This window comes from Lates calcarifer, linkage group LG15 (genome assembly GCF_001640805.2).
Source record: "Lates calcarifer isolate ASB-BC8 linkage group LG15, TLL_Latcal_v3, whole genome shotgun sequence".
Lineage (NCBI taxonomy): Eukaryota > Metazoa > Chordata > Actinopteri > Centropomidae > Lates > Lates calcarifer.
This window is the reverse complement of record NC_066847.1, coordinates 10634321-10656465: the sequence shown is the minus strand read 5'-3', so window position 1 is coordinate 10656465 and position 22145 is coordinate 10634321. Positions and strand designations below refer to the sequence as shown.

General features: G+C 40.2%; 4 protein-coding genes across 6 annotated transcripts; 1 reads left to right on the top strand and 3 right to left on the bottom strand.

Moving 5' to 3' along the window:
* Positions 1-245: 245 nt before the first annotated feature.
* Positions 246-4797, bottom strand: ccdc106a (coiled-coil domain containing 106a). Its single transcript, XM_018682656.2, has 8 exons — positions 4648-4797; positions 4082-4151; positions 3890-3988; positions 3555-3776; positions 3357-3413; positions 2941-3222; positions 2653-2817; positions 246-2567 (listed from the first exon to the last, which is right to left on the bottom strand). Exons 2-8 carry the CDS (start codon positions 4149-4151, stop codon positions 2251-2253), a joined length of 1212 nt encoding a protein of 403 aa, XP_018538172.1. The 5' UTR covers positions 4648-4797; the 3' UTR covers positions 246-2250.
* A 347-nt stretch (positions 4798-5144) lies between these two features.
* LOC108887307 (transmembrane protein 238) lies at positions 5145-6221 on the top strand. Its single transcript, XM_018682658.2, has 2 exons — positions 5145-5299; positions 5631-6221. The coding sequence occupies exon 2, from the start codon at positions 5633-5635 to the stop codon at positions 5957-5959; it is 327 nt and encodes a 108-aa protein (XP_018538174.1). The 5' UTR covers positions 5145-5299; positions 5631-5632; the 3' UTR covers positions 5960-6221.
* Positions 6222-6314: 93 nt separating this feature from the next.
* On the bottom strand, positions 6315-17014 carry si:dkey-17m8.1 (C-Jun-amino-terminal kinase-interacting protein 4). 3 transcript variants are annotated; one of them, XM_018682652.2, is made up of 28 exons: positions 16856-17014; positions 14923-15325; positions 14585-14779; positions 14382-14502; positions 14097-14167; positions 13929-13993; positions 13447-13519; positions 13195-13352; positions 12760-13019; positions 12206-12263; positions 11833-11985; positions 11645-11687; positions 11381-11508; positions 11163-11216; positions 10624-10764; positions 10376-10508; positions 10192-10278; positions 10058-10105; positions 9773-9914; positions 9555-9597; positions 9337-9417; positions 9131-9198; positions 8870-9018; positions 8605-8776; positions 7961-8074; positions 7766-7864; positions 7569-7658; positions 6315-7468 (listed from the first exon to the last, which is right to left on the bottom strand). In XM_018682652.2, exons 2-28 carry the CDS (start codon positions 15019-15021, stop codon positions 7350-7352), a joined length of 2964 nt encoding a protein of 987 aa, XP_018538168.1. In that variant the 5' UTR covers positions 15022-15325; positions 16856-17014; the 3' UTR covers positions 6315-7349. The 3 variants fall into 3 exon arrangements, with proteins under 3 accessions (XP_018538168.1, XP_018538171.1, XP_018538169.1); XM_018682655.2 differs by having other exon boundaries at positions 10376-10472; XM_018682653.2 differs by having other exon boundaries at positions 13195-13349.
* Positions 17015-18674: 1660 nt separating this feature from the next.
* LOC127143320 (transmembrane protein 100) lies at positions 18675-20089 on the bottom strand. The gene is made up of 2 exons (XM_051076071.1): positions 19932-20089; positions 18675-19800 (listed from the first exon to the last, which is right to left on the bottom strand). The coding sequence occupies exon 2, from the start codon at positions 19738-19740 to the stop codon at positions 19306-19308; it is 435 nt and encodes a 144-aa protein (XP_050932028.1). The 5' UTR covers positions 19741-19800; positions 19932-20089; the 3' UTR covers positions 18675-19305.
* Positions 20090-22145: the final 2056 nt, after the last annotated feature.

Here is a 22145-nt window from a genome sequence, read left to right as displayed (position 1 = left end):
TTTGTGCAGAAAAGTGCTCCAACATCTATGCAGTACCTGTGTATAAGTATTAAGTTTCTACTACAATTATCATTCTTGAGTTTCACATATTATGTTCCAAGGTGGCAGGACAAAGAAATAAATCAGCTGCAGTGATAGATATCATTTATGCCCCTGCATCTTGTTCATAACTGGACACAGATTTTAGCACAATGGGAATATTCACTATTTTATGATTATAGATAGAACAGAGTAAGAAATCAACATTATTTGTAGGAAATCAAATGTTTTAATTACACTTCTTGTCGTAACAGTACAGTCTGTGAATCATAAGCATTTGTTTTCAGTGAGTGGTGATGATGGGATTTTACAGATTAATAAATGTACATTTTTGTAAGAAATCAAATGCATTAACAACATTTGAATGCCACTATACATTTGGTGAATGATTAACATTGAGTGAGATACACATTTCACTCAATATGAGACATACACATGAGAAAAATACATTATTGTTTTTTAAAACACTGCACCCTGGTATGATTTTGAAACATCTGCTTAGCAGTTGCGTTGTACATTACACAGATCATTTGGAGTACCCGTCTCTGTAAACCTTTAGGAAAATGGTCTCTTAAGGTATGAAAATTGAATCCAAGAGTCACTATTCCACCAAAACCTAATGTGTTTGATATAAGAGATCTTATCATTTTACTGTACTGGCATAAACACCACACATTATCATACAATATAATCAACATGTTGCTTTGAAAATTATGAATTTTGAAAAGCTACAGATCATCAAAGAGCTCTTTTCACATGCATTTGTATTGGGACACTGGGAAGCATTAACAAATCCTCTGTGTGCACAAGCTAGCTGCTTTTGCTGATGCTGTAACTCACACTGTAAAATTGTTTGCATGATTAAGGTCCACAATTTTTCACAAGGAACCAAAGGTTACACAAGTTACAAATAGTCATTTTAGAAATAATTAGTGTAAATGCTCTGTACCGTATTTTACAAAAGGTATTACTGTCACAAAGGCATTTCAGGAGCCTCAATATCAGAAGCATAGACATTTAGTGTATTTTTAGTGCAGATAATTACAAAAAGGGTTTGTACAACGTCTGGTGGGACAACAGAAAATTGCAGCAGTGCTGTTGTTAAAACTGGGCCAGGTGGCCTTAGTATTGTGAGGCAAACATAAAACACACCGACATTTTATGTGTCCTTTGATTTTCAAATAAAAACGAGTGGGTCTTGTTGCCAGAAGTATGGTACCATTGAAAATGCATTTGCACCACAGAACATCAGAGTGATCTTTACTATGGTCAGTTCATCCATTTCTTTTTCTTCATGAGTTCTCTCTTCCTTTAAGTCTAGAAAAATGGAAAGGAAGGAAGATTCTAATGTAGTGGGTGCTCATACAGTGAAAGTGAAACAGAACAGTTGCATTTCAAACATAAGGAAATCGCAAAAATTGCATTAAGGCAAGTGAAAATGATTGATAATATAATGGCAATGTCAGAAAATAATAGAACAAAGAGCCATATAGACAGAAAGACATGTTGACAATTCCTTAAAACTATGGCAAACTCATTTTAACATACACAGACATTGTGATTGCCATATTTTTAGGACTGTGTCAAAATTGCACACAAATAAAGTGATAACAATTGCTATGCTTAAAAATAATTTCAGCTGCCAGGAACTGCAATGATCTAGACAATCAGTTAATTAACCCCGGCCTCAAACTGATTCTGATGTACAGGTAAGAAATTGTCTGTGTGTCTTTGCAAACCTGAACTCCAAAAAATGTATGGGCTACATTGGTTACACTCATTTAAATACTGCAGAAAAGCAATCTCCTCTATAACCCTAATGGTAAAGACACATCCTCGTTTACAAATTCTGAATCACAGACATGCTATTTTGCTCTTTGAGAAATGAAAAACCATGTTTTTTCCCTTTCCGGCTGCAGCAGGCACTCCCACATCCTCAATATTACTGGAAAAATGGTGAGGATTTGTCAAAGCAACTTGATGCACATTCCTGTGTTTATAATAAAAATGAGAAGGAAAGGATCTCAGCCGCGGCCTATATGGCCATATCCAGGAAGCTGAGCTAGTAAAATCCTCATCCCTCTGGACATCTCTGTACCTCGGAGGTGAGCCAGCCTGCTGCAGCAGAACCTAACTGCCTCTCCTTTCCTCACTTAACCACCAGCTCCACTGTTTCCTAGAGACACTTCCCAACCTTCTGTCTTTCTCCCCTCAGTGTCTGAACCTGTAGGAGATGGGCAAGAGCAGGTTATTCTTCTTCAGGGCTTGCACCCTGCTGAGTGTCTCCTCATCCAGGGCAGTGTAGCAGCGCCGGGCGTAGTCCAGCAACTTCTCCTTGGATGGGTCAAACTCACCCACCTCTGCCACCTTCTCTGGGGCCACTAGTAGCAGCTCAGCAATAGGTGTGGTGGAAGCCACCGTGTTGCGGTCCACACCATGGATTTGGAAGGCTTTGGACATGTTCTTCAGACGCTGGTATGTAAGCAGGATCTTCTTGTAGCGGAACAGCACTCCAGCAGCATCTTTCACTGAGGAATGAGAATGAACAAGAGACTTAGCTACAACAGATTATGGTTTAATTATGACACTGTAATGTTGAACTATGCCATGTACCTCTCTGCCGCTCTCTAGGGGCTCGGAAGAGTCTTCTCTTTATCGGGTGTCTGTTGCTGTTAATGGTATCTGGCATTACATCCTCCCCTGATATCATTTCCTCCTCTTCAAGGTAGCCGTCCTGCTCTAAGTACTCATCAGATTCTCCCAGGAGCGAAAGGGAATCTGAATGGGCAAAAAAATAAGTCTTTAACAAAAAACAGTAGGTGAAGGCCACATGTATAAAACACTGACTTCATTTGATTAATTAGGGTGATACAGGGCTTTATGCCATTTGATTAATATTACCTGGACCGACGTTGCTGTGTCCACTCATTTCACTCATGGATGACCTTGTAGCATTGTTGCTGTTGCTGCTGCTGCCACTGGCTGTGGTACTGGGAGTACTATGGCTATGGCCTTGCAAGAGAGCCTGGGATTGTGTAGAGTTAAACAAAGCATTCATAGAGGCAAGCTGATTGGTTAGTGGACTGGAGACATGGTTTTTGGAAGGCACCATCGCTGCAGGACCGGGCCTTCGCTGGATAAACTGACGTGAGGGGAAGTGCTGTGCATCTGACTTCTGTTGCTCTGTAAGGAGACAGCAGCCAAAACAATAGAGGATCTCCAAACTATATCTGAGGCTATAATGAAGCACAACTACATCTAACCACCATGAATGGGAAGCTTAATTTAACAGTGAGCGCACAAATATTTGTCTTTACCAGCAGGACGATCTTCCTCTCTTCTTGCCCTCCAGTTGAATCGTCTGGACTCATAACCTGCAGAGAGACAAATACCAATAGGTAAGAATTTGTTTTTCACTCTGACAGACTTGCCTTGCATTAGCTCTATTTCAAATCAGCCGCTACTCAAATACTTGTGGGACATGTTATCATCTCACACCTGTTCCCCGTCCTCACCATTACTGTACTGGCTCTGACTCTGATCCTGTCCCTGGCTCTTTGTGGAGAAGATGAAGCGATCCAGCTGGCAACGAAGGAAGTCCCTCTCCTCTTCCAGGTCCTCAATTCTCTTCTGCAGCCAAGAGTTTTTCTCCAGAGAGATCTGTAGCTGGGTCCGCAGGTTGGTGATCACCATGTATGAGTTGTTGACTGGAGACGGGCCAGCTGATGTGGGCGAATCTGGACAGACAGGATAGATTGGGAAACCAGATTTATTATTGATAACTGTGTGTGAAGGTAGAAATTACTGTGCAGGTAGAAGTAACATTTAAAGGACTGAACCTGATATTCACCATCAAAATTCTGATCACTCTGATTGAAAAATCCTTGCTGCTCAAAGTTGCTCTCCTCATAAGGGATGGCAATTTCATAGGCATCCTCATTTTTTGGAGCTGAGAAAAAAAAATATGGATAGTGAGGAACTGATGAACTTGACCTAAAGGCAGCACAATAATATATTTAGGTGGAGCTTTTTAAATTCTTACTCTGCAGGTGGATTGAGCCTGCGTGGTTCTTGGATGTGGAAGCAGCATCAGTCCTGTTTCCGTCCTCCATCTCACACCCACAGACAAATGTTAGATTAGTTAATGGTTTTAAAGAAATGTCATTAGCCTGCATATGAACTAAGAGGGACACTTCACATTGGTGCACTATAGAGACTGAGTTACACACATATATTATGCTTATGTTCATATATATGTACTGTTCATCGGTAAGCTTTCATAACGTGGACTGTCGTACTTTCTGCAGACACAGACAGCCAGTAAATCAAAGCCAGTTTTATTAAATGCCCCTCTGGTCATGCACCTATAAACTGAGTTAGACGGAATGTGTTACTGAAATATAAGTTTGTAGCGGCCTGGTAGTGTGCTCTCATGAAGGCGAGATTAGCTTCACACTGTGTTAGCCTCATGTAATGTTAGCAAAAATTTAGCTGCGAATATAAAATTACAATCCCCTTCTTTCCACACTCTCCATTGTTTAATTCCGTCATTCAGACATTACCACAATCTCTGTGCTACAAATATATTCTGCAGAAATTGGTACATACCACTTTACGTTTGTAATAACTTAATCGTGCACATGTAATAAGTCGTTATTACTCTGTCATATCTCCATTTCTCGAGTTCGTCTGCTAGCTAACAAGCTAACAATAACAATTATCGCTCTTTTATTTTTTTAACACTCTCTTGCGTCATTTCCGGGTGTAATAAAATTAATGACCGTCCTTCATAAACGGTGCTGACAGAGAAATAAGTCCCGCAGAGGCTTTGTTTGTGAAGTTTTTCTGTAGCTTGTGACAGTATTGGGTGCGATTAGGCTTTTAAAATGCAAATTAAATAATATATATGTAAAAATAATATTTTTGGGAGAAATAAACCTACATATTCAGAGGCATTTATCAGATATTTGTTAATAATTCATGTTAAACTAATCTATCATGACGAAATTCTTAGAGAAAAATGTCAGCGTTACAATATTTTTTTCCACTTTTTCCACACAACTTGTGACAAATTGTATTGTTGTCAGAGCGCCAGTAAAACTGCAGGACAGGTAAAACAGGTGACGAGGCGTCAGGTTTCAGTCCGTGTCAACTGCTGGCTTCTCACCGAGCCGATCGGGAAAGATCAAAAACACACGATTCCCTCTTGTACACAAGTTAGATTTTTTTTTTTAATATTCAGCAAACTGGTGACCTAACGGTAAGTGATTTTGGGATTTAGTTTTTAGTTTAGTTTAAAGATGTATTCTTATATATGTAGACTTTGCTGCTTTGTTTTGAGTCCGCACAAAGAATAGATTTTGCACAGGTGTGGCACCTGTTCTGACGGCTACATGTGTACGAAACCAGTGTTGTAAACTGAAATGTGTTTATGGAAGTTATTTTAAAATTACTTTATGTGTGCTTTAGATATAAATGCCATGACTTACGTAATAATATTTTTTTTACATGGAGTCAGAAAGTATTTGATGTGTGAGAAACAAGGCGACATCTCCATATAACATCCACCTCTTTCTTTTCCACCTCTGCAGCCATGGCAGCCAAGTATGATGGCTTGTCCCACTGTAAGCTGGCCCTGGCGTTTGCTATCCTGATGGACCTGTTGGGTGTGATATCCCTGCTGCTGGGGGTCTTCGCTCCACTGGAGATCCAAGGGCAAGACTTTGGGGATCTGCTAGTGTACACAGGAGCTCTGCTGGTGCTATTTTCCCTGGCAGGCTGGGTCATGTGGTACAGTGGCAACATTGAGGGTCTGACCTCTAAAAAGGAGTTGGGGGGAACTCTCGGAGCTGTGGACCGCCTCGCCCGCTCCCTGAGCCGCAGAATACGGATCCCCAGGACTCACAGCAGCCCAACATAAGAGGTGGAAACCACAAACACTAAAAACTAACAGACTGACTTGTTACATGGCAGGCTGTCCCTAATCAGGCGGCAGGCCAAACTGCCTGAAGTGAAGGAGTGTTACTGCTGTTACGTCTCTTGTGGAGTTAACAAAACACCTTGTTCACACAGAAAACTGCCATTCATTATGTTTTTATAAGGAAAAATTAAAGACTATAATGTAATATGCACTACTACAGATTGCAGTAAATGGAGATTAAAAACATTAATGTGCATTATTATTTTATTAGTTTCCTCATGAGTACTTCATTCATCTCTAGATTTTATTGTTTGTGTTGTGTTGCTGCACCAGATTATGACAATACCACTCAGAATCAAAGTTACTACATTAACCATTGATGTCATTTTTAATGATGATGATGATAATAATGTGTGGACACAGCTGAGCCAACACCAATACTCAAGTCTTAATTGTCTTACCAAGAAGGATGAGGAGCTACTATGACAACATGTGTGCACAAACTTGTAATTGCACATAAATACTGCAAAAGACACTTGAAGGAATTTATCTCCCTTATTTTACAAAAGATACTGAAATCAAATGAAACCTAAAATAACTTAAGACACCAAAAGCATTTCATGCTATTCAAAGAGCTGATGGAGAAAATAAATAACTTCTGAGGACAGGCACTGAAATCGTTCCTTTAGGAGATAGGATATCAGACACACATGTACAAACATTTATAATGTGCAGTTATTTGTAACTACACCACATGCGATGTGGAAGGGTAGAATCTGAGTTAATACTTAGGCTAGATTTTGCAAAAATACACATCACAAAAGTTATCACCAATCTCAATGCAGCATCAGGAGAGAAGAGATGAGTGTCTGATTGTCTTTACGCTGACAGGAGAGTTAACACCAGTTTCCAGTTTACATTTAACAACAAAGTCTGTACACAGCAGCTTCAAGAGCAGCCACATAATCAAGTCTAACTTTAAGATCAAAACATGTATCACAGAGAGACATGGTGCCACTTGATGGAATGAGGATGTGAACAACGACTCTGCACGTTCTTCAACAAGCAGTAGAAAATGTATCAGAGCTGTCTGTCAGTGAAACTAAATGCATTGTTACTGCAAAGGTTAAAATGATCTGGTGACAATCAGGCAGGTGACCTAGGCACACAGTAAGGCATCATCATAGATTAGGACAATCCAGTAAAAAGAGAGATGTAAAAAAATAAATGAGGTAAAGAAGGATGAAACAGCATAAATCCTATATTTTCTAAAGGATACTTTTATTGCTGCCACACCAAGAAGTTGGCTCATTCAGTTCCATCAATTTCCAATGGTCTGTTTGATCTTTATCTTGTTCAAAAAAAGGCAGAACTTCAGAGGTGAACCATGTCAGAGGGCAGGGCTGGGCACAGATGGGGTGGGATTCTGCCAAATGATCATGTGACTGCGTTCAGACCGTTGCGGTGTAGCTTGGGACAGCTCAATCGATCCGTCGCTTGCGTCGTCTCCTGTGGAAGCAGGTGGTCCAGTTAGGCGTTAAATAAACTGAGAACTGACTAAAAGGTACAATGATGATGTACAATGATATTTTCCAGTTCTTTAACTCACCAATTCTGAAGTTGATGTAGCCCTCTCCTCCACTGAGGATGAGCTGAGAGGTAGTAACAGTGCTGCTGCCAGGAGAGGTCATCAAACAACCTGTGGCACATAGATGAGACAAACACAGCATTCACATGTACTGCGAAGGATCTCCCTGAACCAACAAGTTATTGAAATTTTTTGAGCAACAGCTTTCAGATTCTTACCTGATGCAGCAATGATGAATCTGACAGCTTGCCTGTGTCCATGGTAACACAGCTGGGCTGATGCAATGGAGCAATACGGGATGGAAATGTCTTCTGATGCTGTGGACAGTCATTGATATGGGTGATACCTGATAGAGCACATTTCTCACAATATAAAATTAAAGCGCCAATACTCTCAGTCTAAATAAAACTCACTGATGGATAATGGGATGGAGAAAATGGCACCACCTCCGGTGCCCACCCACAGACGGCCAGAGATGACTGTGAGAGACGAGATCTGGAGAGGTGAGAGTGTCAGGAAGGGCTGGCCTACAGAGGGAGACAGGAACATGTTAGCTGGGCTGCAGGAAAGAGTTAAGAACTAAGAAGGAGAAATGTATTTTTTCAGATTGGGCATAAACACAATATAATAAGCCAATATAAATACAAATATTCCGACCTGTTGACTGACTCCTTATTCCCTTTACTATCACAGCTGCTCTTTTTAGATCTTTAACAGTTTGATTCTGAATTGTTACAACATACCCACAGAGGAAGTTGCGGGCATTTGGCAACAATACCAGGCTGCAAAACATACAACTCTTTTACATATTAAGTAACTGATTCAGAAATACCACATGTTTAAATTCTTTTATCAATGAGAAAACTGAGAGCAGGGAAACAAAAGGTAGAGTCAACAGATTTCTCTGTTAGAGTGCTCATCACAACCAGTTAGCGGTACATTTTGAGCCTAAAACATTAACAACTGTAGATTCCAGAGCTAAAAGAAAGGCCCACTGTAGATGTTCAACTGTAAATGTATCACTTCATAATGAAAAAAAAAATTACAGCTTAAGCACCTAATGTTTTAGTGACCAAAGCAGCAAAATCGACTTCCTGAAGTGGCCGGCCAGTGGTCCAGTCATACAGCCTGAGGACTGGGTCGAGACGACAAGACGTCCAAACACCACTTCCACCAGCACAAAGGAAACGAACCTGCTGCTCGTTGCGCTCAGACACTGAGAATGTTTGCTGTACAGAAAGATCAGAGATAACGTTTGTGAGCTCAAAGACAAGTGTGGGCAGGAGACACGAACAATGCAAGTACCTCCTCTTTTTTCCTACCTCAACCTTCTTGCTCTCAATGTCAACCACATGGACTCTGTTCCAGTATCCCACCCAAAAGCGGCCGCCTTTTGCGAGGCAGCAGCGAATGGGCTGCAAAGGGTTTGCTCCAAGCGGCATCACTGAGTGTGACTGCAGATTCCAGCCACCTGTCAATCACAGCCTCCATTACTTAGTCTCCAAGCATCAATCATAACATAAGGGAGGGATAGATTACATGAGACAGATATCAGCTATAAAGAGGAAACAGAAAACCATTACCTGAACTGTGTGAGAAAAAGGCTAAAGTCCCATCAGCTAAACCAGCTATGACTTGACCCTGGGTATACCTGTGAGATTGAGTCAACGCAGAGTACAACTTAAAGACATAAAAATAACTCAGTGACATGTTAGGACATAGACAATAATTAAATGCTAATACTTAAATCTAACACAAGTACAGTGCAAACACAGAGCAGACCACTCACGTGAGTGAGTGAACACCCTCTGAGAGGGAAACCGACTGCAGACAGCGCCTCCTGCCAGCAGAGGCTGAGTGTACCAGTATACTGTGAGAGAGAGAGAAACGGTGAGAGAAACAGGAGGAGGGGAAAAAGAAGAGAGCAAGCCGGTCAGAATGCTTTCCCAACAAGCATTTTACTCAGAGACAGCATTATTCCAGAGATGCTTATTCAGCAGGCACTACCTTCCTTCCTGAGTTCCAATCCACACAGTTCCTGCAGTGTCACCTGACAAAACAACACCAGCAAGATTAAGTCAGAGAAAAAGCCAAGTGAGCAGTGTTGACCTTTCTAGTAAAATATCAGTATGGTATGAGGGGATAATGTAAGTGCAGAATACATTCAAATACATTCAGCGTGTTATCTTTAGGCAGCTGCTGTAGCCCATTGTACTGGCACTGACCTATGGGAGGCACAGCAGAGATGCAGAGTGCAGGAGCTGTGGGAGGGAGGCTGAACTGATCCAGTACTGTGTTGGACCGTGCAGGATCAATCACTGTAATATCACTGCTGGAGGCAGGACCAGAAACTACCCACACAGAACACTGGCGGAGAGGGACGAATATGGAGTTTGGAAAGATGAGTGGCATGAAACTTGTCCCTGGGCAGAGTTAGTTATGGTTGGATGGCACTGTACATGTACATGATGATTAGAGTTGCTATTTAATCAGGATAATGACAGACTTACTGTGGCCTCTCCCGAGACGTCAGGTGTGACAGCAACAGCACAGTTCAGCTGGAAAAAAAAACATGTTTAACTGTACCACAGGTGTGATGTAAAGTCTTACAGGTTCACATGGATATTGTAGTTGCAAGACTCACCTTAGCAGTGGAGTCTCTTTGATCCAACAGCCTGAGCTGCACTAGAACAGGCACATCTTTAGGCTCTGGGACAGGTTCCTGTGACTCCTACAATAATAACATTTAGTCACCAATATATTCTTACGATTGCGGATAGATGCACACGTCTCCCTTCCCTGTGTACCTATGTATGCATTTCTACTACCTGGGTGTTTGCCAGTGGTGTGCTCCAGCCATGTATCTGCTGTTTTCCCAGAGTTCCCCAAATGTGTGAGCGAATTTCTCTGTAGAGCTCCCTCCTCCTGACACGAGGTGAGAGAGCAGCATGAGAAGCAGACCTAGGGGGAACGCTCCGGGTGTTAATCAGCTTTACCAAGCCATTAAAAATGATTCTATTTTGTTGGAAATAATGATGTAAATTGAGGAGTGACATGACCGGAAACAGATGCTTACTCAGCCTGAGTCTGACTGACAGCTGGTAGCTGTGGAGACCCCACAGGAGTGCGAGAGACTGATGGGGAAGCTGGCAGGGGGAATGCAGAAGCAGGAGGTGGGATAAACGGCTCCTTGGACAAGCCAAACAAGCGGTTGAACCTTCAATTAAGAAAAGATTATCAGTGTTGTATATAGACCATAAACTACTGTCTGACTACAGCATGTTACCAACTGATATACAGAGGGTCAAAACAACCTGGTGAATGTCACATCTTGGTATTATGGATATCATGCCAAATTCAACTTTCCTATTTGTTTTAATTTCCGCCATATTGTCTCCTACATTTCCAGGTTGTTTTGACGCACTCTATCCATAATTACAATATCTCAGTATCTTAATGAAGCTTAACTGGCTGTTTTATTCTCTGGCACAGAGCAGCAGAGGCCCCAGATCAGGATGTTAATGTGCAGAGCAAAGCTGCACCTGCTTTTGTGTGTTATGAGGACATTCAATGGCAATGAAATTAGATGACCTGAAAGATAATACAAACACTTACTTTCTCCAAACACTTGACCTTTTATCCTCTGTTAGTCTCTCTTCCTTTGTTGCTCTATAAGGAAAAAAGTAAAAAGCAAAAACCTGAACCAAAGCTGTGTTGGAGTGAATGTTAAACTCTCTCTTGGAAAAGACATCAAATTTAAACCAAATAAAATGACAACAGAGAAAAAAAACACATACAGTGTGTTATTACTTCAGTTTTAGTGAAAAAGTTACCTGAGTGTCTGACTACGTCTTACTGCCTCCTGCAGCTCGAACAGACGCTGCTTGTACTGGTTCTTCTCCATAACAACACGAGCCATTTCAGAACGAGAGAAGTGGCGCATGGATGTGATAAGAGAGGCCTGAACAGGAAGATTTAAGCTATTTAATGGGGTACATGCATTGGTGTAATACATCGGTTAATAGATTTTAAAAAAGCTTCAGCAATGCAGTGATACAGTGGATAAAAGTGAAGTTAAAATAAAAACGACTCCTTACATCAGAATCCTCCACTTGGCAAGCTTCCAGTTCTTTCCGAAGTCTATGAAAAACAGTGGACACAAAGCACAAAGTTATTGTCATGCAGTATATACAGTATTACAACAACAAAAATAAATGCAATTATTTTTTCCAAAAACTAAAAGAATTAACAATCGATCTTAAAATATGGAAAATATCAAGGAGACCTCTTCGTTTCCTCCTCTTTCTCCTTCATCCGCCCCTCTAGTCGAGAGACTGTTTCCTGAAGAGAGGTCACTTCCAGTTTAAGAGCTGAACGGTCATCAGACAGCTCAACCACCCGAGATATCAGAGCCTTACGGGCAGCTTCTACTAACTCACTGATAAAGAGAGACACAGTCAAAAGACTGATGTGTTAAGATAATAAGGAAATCACTTCACTTCGGTAAACTGAGTCAACAGTTCCAAAGATTTAGGGGCTGTAATATTATCTCCTCTTATTCTTCTGAAGAAAGAACTAGAAGTGTTTGGAAAATCCCCTCCACACTCAAAAATCACACTGGACTTAACAGGGTCTGAGAAATTAAATATAGGACTCACTGGGTGACTTTCAGTTCCTCATACTGAGAAAGAATCTCCTCAAACTGGTCTGCACTGCCTACACAGAAAAGAAAATTAAAATGTTTGAACACAGTTGCACACCCTTTACAACACTGAAAGCAAATTTACACCAGGTCTAAATGTCATTATTTACTCTGCATTCACATCCAAGAAAAAATTGCTCTACATGGGATGGTGCAAAACAGTTAAAAGGGAAGTCAAGCTTTATGAAACCTCCAGCAAGAAACCTTTTTCACTAACGTACTTGCACTTCATGTTAGCAGCGTATAAATATTTTTCACTGTTGCCAGATTATTTTTACAAACCAACCTTCTGTCACCTCCAATGTCTGTGATCACTTACTTTGTGTCTGTGATTGTTCAGTGTTAGATTTGCTTTGAGATACTTGTTTGTATATGCAGTGGGTCATAAAATGACATCGGGATTGTGCAGTTTTTGTGACTGTTAACAACATGTCTGATGAGATGAAGAGAAAGTACATGAACCAGTTTGTGAAAATTGTCTTTAAGTGTGTTTTCTTTATATGTCTTTACCTCTGACACTGGCCCCTCGGTCTACGCTCTCCACGTAATCCCGACTCAGCTCTGACAGTTCAGAAAACACAGAGTCGTTGTTGCGTAGCTCCCACTCCATGCTATCATCTTCCTCCACTTCATCCTCTTTTTCAAGCCTGTTCCCCTCTTCAACTTTGTGTTCCTTCTCTCCCTCATCCTCCACCGTCCTCATTTCATCCTCCAAGCTGGTCTCCGACTCGTCTCTCAGTGACTCCTCTGTATTAGGTCTATCTGGAGTACTGATGATGATGACGATGGCAAATGCAAGAGAAAAACACATGAGAAAAACCAAGAATGTTTGATGTGCTGTGTGTTAATTTGTTGGTCAGCTAAAGAGATTTTAGTTAGTGATTTTCATACTTTCCACTCAGACCTTCAACTGACACAACTAGGTTTAGGTTATCAGATTATTACCTTGCATCCACACAGCCATGAAACTGTGCCAGCTCAGGAGTGGAGCTTATGATATCATCGACAAACTGATCTGTGGTGGAGTTTACTGCTTCTTCCTTGGCAACCAGATCTTCCAGACAGGGGGGACCAGAGAGCGAATGTGGTCTTTGAATCATCTGCTAAAGAAAAGCAGGACATTACAGCTGCTTATCTGCTTAAATCTTTCTTAAAATTGTTTGAAATACTGATGTGAAAAAGTGCAAATATGTTTACCTTTTCATTAACACTGGATTCTGACAAAACTTGGTTGGATGGAAATTCAGCATTCTTAGGACGTACATGATTCCTAAATGTAACATGCAGAGTTACACAGTAAGAAAAAGTCATCTGAATAAAGTGTAGTGAGTAAATGTTGCCAAGTGCAACTGAGAAACTAAACTCACATTTAGATAAAATGTTCTCAAACTGACATTTTTAAGTTACAGTTTTTAAGTTACATATAATGCATACTTAGTATCCTTGTAGAGGTAAACTGAGATATTGTGACACTACTGTTTTATATGCAATTGTTATATGTTAGGTAGCACATAAAAATGGGGACAAGTTTAGAGTGGAATTTCTCGATTTTGTTGTTGGCTACAGCCCACAGTAGCTCATATATGGTTCACAATAAAGCTGCTGCCATGGAAATTATATAAAGTATAAACATTTATTTTCAGATTAAAAACTTTTAAAAAGTGGCAATCATGCACAACCTTAAAGGAGAATCCCTTTCAGAATCCTTTCTCTTTTCCAGAAGTTCCCGATACGTGTGAGCCAACTACACAAGAGAACATGTAGGAAATATAATAGATAAATATTGTATCACACTGTCTGGGGATACAACAGCACAAACGTCTACAGACTAAATAGCAGTATCTGACCTTGTTGTGAGTATGCCTCAGTGTGCTCAGTTCTCTACTCAGATTTGCTTTCTGCTCCTCCAAGGCCACCACTGTCAGAAAACATAACAAATACAGCTAGTGATAAAGCAGGACACAGTCCAGGTGTCTAAAACTTGGTGGAGAAGAACTACAGTGTATGAAGTTTATCTAGTCATGATATGCACAGGAGGGAAGGAGAAAAAGACAAAGATGAAAAGAAACAATTACACGCTTGAAATGTGTGACTAATGTGCCATTTGTCAAAGTTAATATTCAAATACTCACACTGATCAGCTTGCTCTCTTGCTTTCTTCTCTAGCTCTTTCTGTCGTCGTTCTCTCTCCTTTTCCCTTCCCCTCATGGCTCTCCTCTCCTGTTCAATTTGGTCATCCAGCTCCAGATACCTCTAAAAAACCCCAAAACAAAATGATTTAGCAGCTCTGAGCACAGTCAAATCACACAACATCAACACTTCTATCAGCCCCCACCTCTTGACTATCTTTCCTCAGTGTTTTTTCTGCTTGGTATCTCTCCAGCAGCTCTTCTCGCTCAGCTTTCTCCCTTTCCGCCTCCTCCTCCCTGTCTCTCAGCTGGGCTTTGCAGCTGGCCAGCCCCTCCAGGACCCACACAAATATAGGTACCAGGGATTCAACCACACCTTCGCCATGGGTCTCAATAACTGTCTGTGATAGCACAAAGCACCAGAGTGAGAAACCAGGTGTGTACAACCACAGTCAAATAATGATTTCCCTCAGAAAAACTTTTTTTTTTTTCTTGGAAACAACAATGGTATGGAAAACAAAAATAAGTCAATAAGATGCCTTACCTGTAGTTCTGAATACAGTTTTCCAGCCTCCTCACTCACAATGTTGGGATCTAGTTCCACCTCCCCTGTCCCACACAGCACCCTTTCACTGTACTCCATCAGCGAATTATTTTTTTATCTGCTGTATTAACTCTCAAAATGGCTTCTTGGACTCAAGGCCACAGGTAAATGATTTGATGATTCTGTGGCAAAGTGCAGCTCTCCTGACTACACTTCCTCACCAACTAATACAACTAGTTTATCTAGCTTTCTAACATTTCTGTCAACACCAGCACCACCCATCCTCCACAACTTTATGCTTCATTTGAACTTGATGAGGGCAGCATCCTCTCAGACTTTAAACAGCTGGCCATTTCTGTACTGTGAGGTTTATCTGTGATCCAAGGGTGTCTTAGAGTCCATCCTGAAAAAAAAGAAAAGAAAACATAATGATATAAAATGATAATCAGTCTCTTCTACACTGCTGTTACATTTAACTGCAAAAGGGCAGTCAACTGTTTTGTGCAATACACAAGCAGAGACGTGCATTTTCTTTCTCAACTAATTACTGTGAGATGATAACTGGCTGAACACAGTCACGCGGTTGTCTGCTATTATAATCCGTGACTAACATTGTTTGTTTAACAGCAAACAAAAAACATAGTATCTGCGCAGTAAGGATGAAATTTGAATTCCAATGGCTGATTCAGGGTCAGTGTATACACTAAAAAGATATTCATTAAAGATCAGTAACTAATTTCAGGCTTAGAGAGCAACACAAACTTAAAGCTTAGATTACACTCAGTCACACATTCATGCCTGGATTTATTTCCCTTTAAAGCCAACATTTTTCAAGCCAGATAGAAGTTTGTTCTTACATCAGCTGCTCAGTGAGTTGAATACACTCAAAACAAGAGCAATGTTACCAGAGGAGCTGAAACAAATAGCTGATGACTCAGTTGGAAGAAATATTATTCTGCAATTTTTAACAATTAATTAATAATTTAAGGCAAAAATGCAGAGCATTTCCTTCTTTACTTAGTTTTTTGTGATAGTACACTGAATATCTTTGGGCTTTGGCCTTCTCTTCAGACAAAACAAGGTCTGCAACCTGAAATTATTCTTATAATTAATCTGCCAGTCAATTTCTTGATTGATCAATCAATAATTTTGTCTGCAAAATGACTAAAAGTAGTCTTAAAAAGCTAATAACAACTACCAGGAGCTGGAGGTGACATAATCAAATTGCTTTTTTTCCCCCCAAGCAAACAGCTCATATTTTCTGTCAGTCAAATAATCGATTAATCAACTAATCCTTTCAACAATGCCCCAGACAATCAATTTCAAGATGTCACCTTGAGTTCCTGGGAGTTGTGACGGGATATTTTACTATTTTCTGACATCTAAAGGACAAAATTAGTACTCGAGAAAATACACAGCAGGTTGAAGTTGAAAATAATCACTAGCTGCAGTCTTACAGTAACCACATATTTAGCAAGGCGTCTTGCATGCTGTTCAAAGTGGAATGTAATTTATGGTTCTTACAATAGTTTTAGATTTTACAGTCTCGACAGTATGCTTTAAAGAACCTTTGGCATTTATCCTACCATACATATTAAAGAAACAGCGGATCTTTATGTTAAATATTCATGTGTCTCTGATCAGGATTATGCAATGTGTTGCACCGAGAGCCAAACCTGAAACAGCTACACAAACAGCACGCAGAAATTCAAACAGTTACACATAAACACACCAAAGTGATCATCGATAATTAGCCTAGTTAGCCCTCTCTGTTAGCCGAGAAGAAGGCAAACGTTTGGAAATGACACACTTGAATTGGCATACTGTATAAATAAGTAACACGACTGACAGTGGACACCTTGAGAGAACTTTGGTAGCAACTTTACAAAGTTGTGAATTTGTCGTCGCGCTGTTCAACTGCCGTTTAACTCACCTTCACAGCGGACTCCTTGCTTACTTTCATTTCTCTGCCTCAAAATAAAGAAAGTCCAGCCGTTTTTTCGTCAGAGTCGATATCAATTACACTTAAACGACTTTAAAGAAGGGGGTGTTGTTTGATTGTGATGTACGCATACATGTCTTTCCCTCTGGCCAATCTGAGCGCTGAAGTTGTCAGTTGTAGCCAATAGGCGACAAGCAGAGGCGGGACATGGCAGTTTTGTTTTCAGAAGGAGGAAAAAAAAGTTTCCTGAAACTTGAACGATAACATGTGACCACGAAAGGCTGTCAGGTGATCTGAGTAGAGCGCAGCCCAGTGTGATACCTGTCCAAATGCCTCACGTACCTGAGGACTAGCTGATCTCTTTTCCTATGTAAACCTAAGTGTTTACAATAGTGTCAGAAAGAAACAATGTTTGCTCTGTTGGGGTAAAAGAAGTATTCAGACCCTTACCTAAGACCCTTCAGAAAAATACTACATTACAATGATTGGTCCTCCGCGGAAAATGTTGCTTGAAAAATACACTTAAAACACTAAAAGTAAAAGTGCTAAATGTCTGTGTGGGTTACACTATTATTTGATAGCAATATTAGGTTTATTACTCATGCATTCACATGTGAGCAGCATTTTATTTTTGTGGTTGGCTAAGTTGGAGCTAATTTACAATATTTTGTACAGGACTGCAACCGATGATAATTTTCAATAGACTGATTTGCAGGCATCTGTTCAGAAGCCTGTATTTATCATGAAAATTTCGCTTAGGATATTTAATAGGAAAACAAGTTAGACAGAAGGTGACATTACTATTTCACACAGTGAGAGATTGTAGGAAACAACATTTACTGTAAGTCAGTAAACCTATTGATTTATGCTGATATTCTTGGTTTCTGTTCTGTTGGCTTGCACTCAGTAGCCATTTAAGATAAAATCCTGTCCTGCTTTTATTACTTTGTCATGTATTCATTCCAGAGCAAGCACACATCTTACATATCCTTTTTTGTGGTAAATCTACTGATTTACCACAAAAAACAAAACAAAAAAACCACCAGCAGTTAGTTGACACAGTGGTGTCAGATTTATATGCAGAAGTTAATCTGTCATCAGTTTTTGGTTTCAGTGGAACATTATGTTGCTATAGCAACCAGTAGTGCTACAGGCCTATGTGACCATGGCAGTTGCATTTTGCATTTTACACCCACCATTTTGTCAGATTTATGATCAAGCAAATATTGACAATAAATCCTCTGAATGCCCTTGTTGAGCCATTACATGTAGGTACCACAATCATTTAGTTATTTTGTCTCTATATTTGTAATAAAAGCTAAGTTAGTTTTCAGTTCAGTGGCTGCCAAGCTAACCTAGCTATTACCTACACAGTTTATTGCTATCTCAGGCTAATGTGTAGCTAAAACAAGTCTAGGTATTTTACTGTTCCACTCATTGTTATGTGTTTTGCACTTTATACTTATACTCTTGAATTATGTAATCATGAATGATGACTGAGTTTCATGTTATCAACAGGTCAAAATGTCACAACACTGATTGATTTTTCTAGTACATTAGGCCTAAACTTTTGTTATGATATCTTGTCTTTTTCCAGTTTTTAACCACTTTTTGTATGATGCTTGGCTTACTTCACATTGGCCACTTATGCATCTACAGGCATAAGGTGTAACACAGCATAACAGACTTCTGCATTCTGTAACCTACCCCCCCCCTTTGATCTGCTTCTGCTTTCTTTTCTTTCTTTCTGAATTTGTCTCCCCCTCTCTCTTTCACTTGCTGTCTCTCTCTTACACACAAACACACACACTGCATTTTATTGTCCATTTATTGCATACTCTACATGATCTGTCTGCATGGTACATGCAAAAGTAGCAATACCTCAAAATAAAAACACTATACTATTAGTAAATATACTGAATTCACAATTTTACTGAAGTAGAAATACAGAAGTATTACAAGCAAACTGTACTTATCAGACAGCAAATTGTCCCCTTTTGGAGTGTTATACTATACAATTATTACTGGTGTATTTATGTGTTAAATATTGAAACTGGATGAAGTTATTATATTTTTCATTATTTACTATACTATTGGGTAGCTTAATCTACAACACTGCAAAAAATCATACACAACAAATCATATTTCATAAGCTGCTCATGTGTTCTGTGTGTATCTGCTCTGTGTAATCACAGCTGATGATAAGCTATAGTACAGTTCCCTTAAAATGTAGTGGAGTAGAAGTAGAAAGTAGCATAAAATTGAAGGAATATCTTAAGCTTCCCTGGATAACAGGAATTGCATTGAGATTGAGAGATAAAGGGGAGAACAGGAGGAGGTAGAGTGGTGCTGACAGGGAGTGAGCGCAACAGGAAGGTTTTTTCCTGTCCAGTACGACTGTGTGTTTCATCAGTTTAGCTTATATTCTGCAATGTCTTTTTTTATACTGTGACTTTTTTAATAACCCTCCCACTCTCTACAAGAACTTCTTTTCCATCTTCCCTCTGCTCTCGTGTCATCTCTCTGGCCTTCTTTGTCAGGAGGTCATACACCACCACGCTTCCCACTCCCACGAAACTGATCGCCAGAATCACCAATCCCAGTCCCAGTAGGTGAGAAGTGTGTCCTTTAGACTGGCTCAGTTGGTCCCACAGGCCCACGGCTATACAACTGAAGCCGATGAGAGTTTTCCAAAAACAAAACGCCAGCATGCAGGATGCACAGGACAGTTCAGTACCTCCAGTCACCACGGTGATGCCCGCCACTGAGGTGAGCCCTCCTGGTAAGGTCACTGTCTCAGATTTAGGGTTGTAGGTGACGGTAGAGGTGACATCTGATAGAGCTGAAGGGTCAAGTATTTCCATCTTGGTTGTCATGTCTGTATTAATTCCTTTGTCAGATGGTCAAATGAGATTTTTCAGGCACTGCTCTTACTCCTACAAGACAATACAAAGTATTGATTAAGGAAATAGAGAGATAATGATATTTAAACAATTCACGAGTAATGAAAAATAGCCAAAATTGCTCTGTAAGTTCTGAAGTGATGGATACAAATAGCATTGCTTACCTCAGTGTTGAATCAGGAGTTTAGATGTCAGTGGAAACTGTGACAAGTGACCTAAAGGTGCTGCTGACTTTCTCTCTGGACAATGGGTGTAGAAATGGGAGCAAGGAGCCCAAGAGCTGCGGGCTTTATCAAATACGTCACAACTTGAGGCCTTGCAACATGGTGGACAGAATCATCAAGATTGTTGTCACTTGTTTGTTCCTCTCTTTCCTTGTGTTCAGTGGGAAGTTCTCGTCTGTCATTAAGCGTCATTACAACCCATTACCAGATATTTATCTAGGAACAACTCCCTTCCTCTTTTCCTCTCTCTTTCAGTCTTAAGATTTGAGTGTTGTTTCACCAAGGCATTGTTTGGGCTGTGAAAGGGTTTTTTCTTTTTAAAAACCTTTTCCTGTCAAACGTTGCCATTTCTCATGTCATCTATAGTGAGGAGCATATTCCAGTATCAGTGCTCTTACTTTTAAAACTTTGGAACCCGGGGTGTATTAATAAACTCTGTGACTATTTGGAAACATGATTGGGAAATATTCTCCCTAAACTGTCTATTTTAAAAATGACTTCCCTATTGTCACATTTGCTTCATTATGACATGCTTGCATTAATAATGGGTCAAGGAATACATGAGTAATTGGGCCTAAGCTGGGGTGCTGACATTGAGTGATGCAACTGTATATATGACAGTGCTGACGTTTCTCAGGTCAGTGCTGTAACACAGGTGAAGCCTGATAAAATCAGTTAATAGGCTATAATGCTACCCAGCCAACTGGGACGTTGCCAGTGGTGAGTCATTAATCTAATTGCGGATATTTTTAGATGTGTTGACTTCTACTATTGACAAACTTTCACTTGTTACTATACAGTCTTTTTATGTGTATAAAACATTACTGCCTGCACATATACTGTATATCCTATTTAGCAATGCAATGGCCACTATCAAGACATTGTTGTCATTTCTTTATTAAATCTGTGATGCTCTCAGGGTGTCATTAATGTGCTTGGTTGCCAGAGAAATCCTCATCCTCTCCACACGGAGGAAAACATTTCAAAAGTGACCACAAATCCTTGCTTGCTCCAGCTCTTGCAATTAACCCAGCCTAAAGTATAGTGTAGGTCAGATGTCAGGGATTGTTTTGTGGAGAGCAGGGGGTAATTCTATTGGCCATGGCACTCACAGGATGAAGATGATGATAATTGGCTAAGTGTTGGATTGGGTGGGACGGGGCGGGGCATGGGTAATCCAATAGATGGACTCAGGGAGCATATTTGTGGGGCAAAGAAAATCCTGCTGCAAAAATAAAACATGAACGATAACAATACAGTCTAATAGATACAATATGTAAATGGCATGCTAAAAAATGTTGTTTAACTTTGCTACCATCTGTCTTGTTTCTACATACACATCCTCATGCAAATATGTATTACATTACCTCTGTCATACACCCACACCTCCATACTAAGTTAGTCTGAGCTAGTTAGTTAGTAGTGACCATCAACATACTTTTAGCTAATCAGAGCAGACACAGAAACACACTGATGACGTAAATGCATCAACCAAAGCATCATGGAGTGAGTTTGATGTGCTTATTGCTGTGACCCCTGCTATAGGTTGATGGCTGCTGATAAAATTGTCTAAGGATTGGTACTGAGTTATTAAGGACTGGGTATAAAGGTTTGTACTGGGGAAAATGATGGCAAAGTGATCAGTGTTTGTGTTGGCACATAAAACAGGATGGGTGAGAAAGAGTGCTACTGGCTATTGCGACAGAAAAGTCAGTCGAGGGGCAACATCACAGCTCACATAGGACGGGCAGGAGGTCATGCATGGTGAAGGCCGCCAGCGATGATGACGTGAGGGGGCGTAGGTGGGATTGGAGGTAGATGTGGGTGGGAGAGGGAGTTAAACTGCCTGGACAGATGGTAGTCCCGAATTAGACGTCAGTGGTCAACTAAACCCATTGAAAGGCCACTACTGAAATAGCGACACACTGCTGAAAAACTCAATGCCAACTTTCAAAAAACCCACCTGAGCCCGTGTTCATAGAGTTTCTCTGAACATGTTTGCTAATCTGTCGGCCAAAATGTTTTATGATTCATGGCAGTCAATGCCTCTGAATTTCAAAAAGTTAATTATGAAGATACAGTGCGCCTTTGTTAAATGATTAATGTTACATCTTTGTATAAGATTATTAAGTTCTTGGATAAAACATTACAAGA

What these genes read in the sequence shown, in the direction of transcription:
- ccdc106a (XM_018682656.2), bottom strand. Translation starts at nt 4,151, where the DNA reads ATGGAGGACGGAAACAGGACTGATGCTGCTTCCACATCCAAGAACCAC. An exon ending in GAGTGATCAGAATTTTGATG is followed by an intron (nt 3,777 to 3,889) that starts GTGAATATCAGG and finishes CTGTCTGTCCAG; the next exon opens with ATTCGCCCACATCAGCTGGC. An exon ending in TCAGAGCCAGTACAGTAATG is followed by an intron (nt 3,414 to 3,554) that starts GTGAGGACGGGG and finishes GTCTCTCTGCAG; the next exon opens with GTTATGAGTCCAGACGATTC.
- LOC108887307 (XM_018682658.2), top strand. Translation starts at nt 5,633, where the DNA reads ATGGCAGCCAAGTATGATGGCTTGTCCCACTGTAAGCTGGCCCTGGCG.
- si:dkey-17m8.1 (XM_018682652.2), bottom strand. Translation starts at nt 15,021, where the DNA reads ATGGAGTACAGTGAAAGGGTGCTGTGTGGGACAGGGGAGGTGGAACTA. An exon ending in GAGGAACTGAAAGTCACCCA is followed by an intron (nt 11,986 to 12,205) that starts GTGAGTCCTATA and finishes TCTCTTTATCAG; the next exon opens with TGAGTTAGTAGAAGCTGCCC. An exon ending in GCCAAGTGGAGGATTCTGAT is followed by an intron (nt 11,509 to 11,644) that starts GTAAGGAGTCGT and finishes CTTCCTGTTCAG; the next exon opens with GCCTCTCTTATCACATCCAT.
- LOC127143320 (XM_051076071.1), bottom strand. Translation starts at nt 19,740, where the DNA reads ATGACAACCAAGATGGAAATACTTGACCCTTCAGCTCTATCAGATGTC.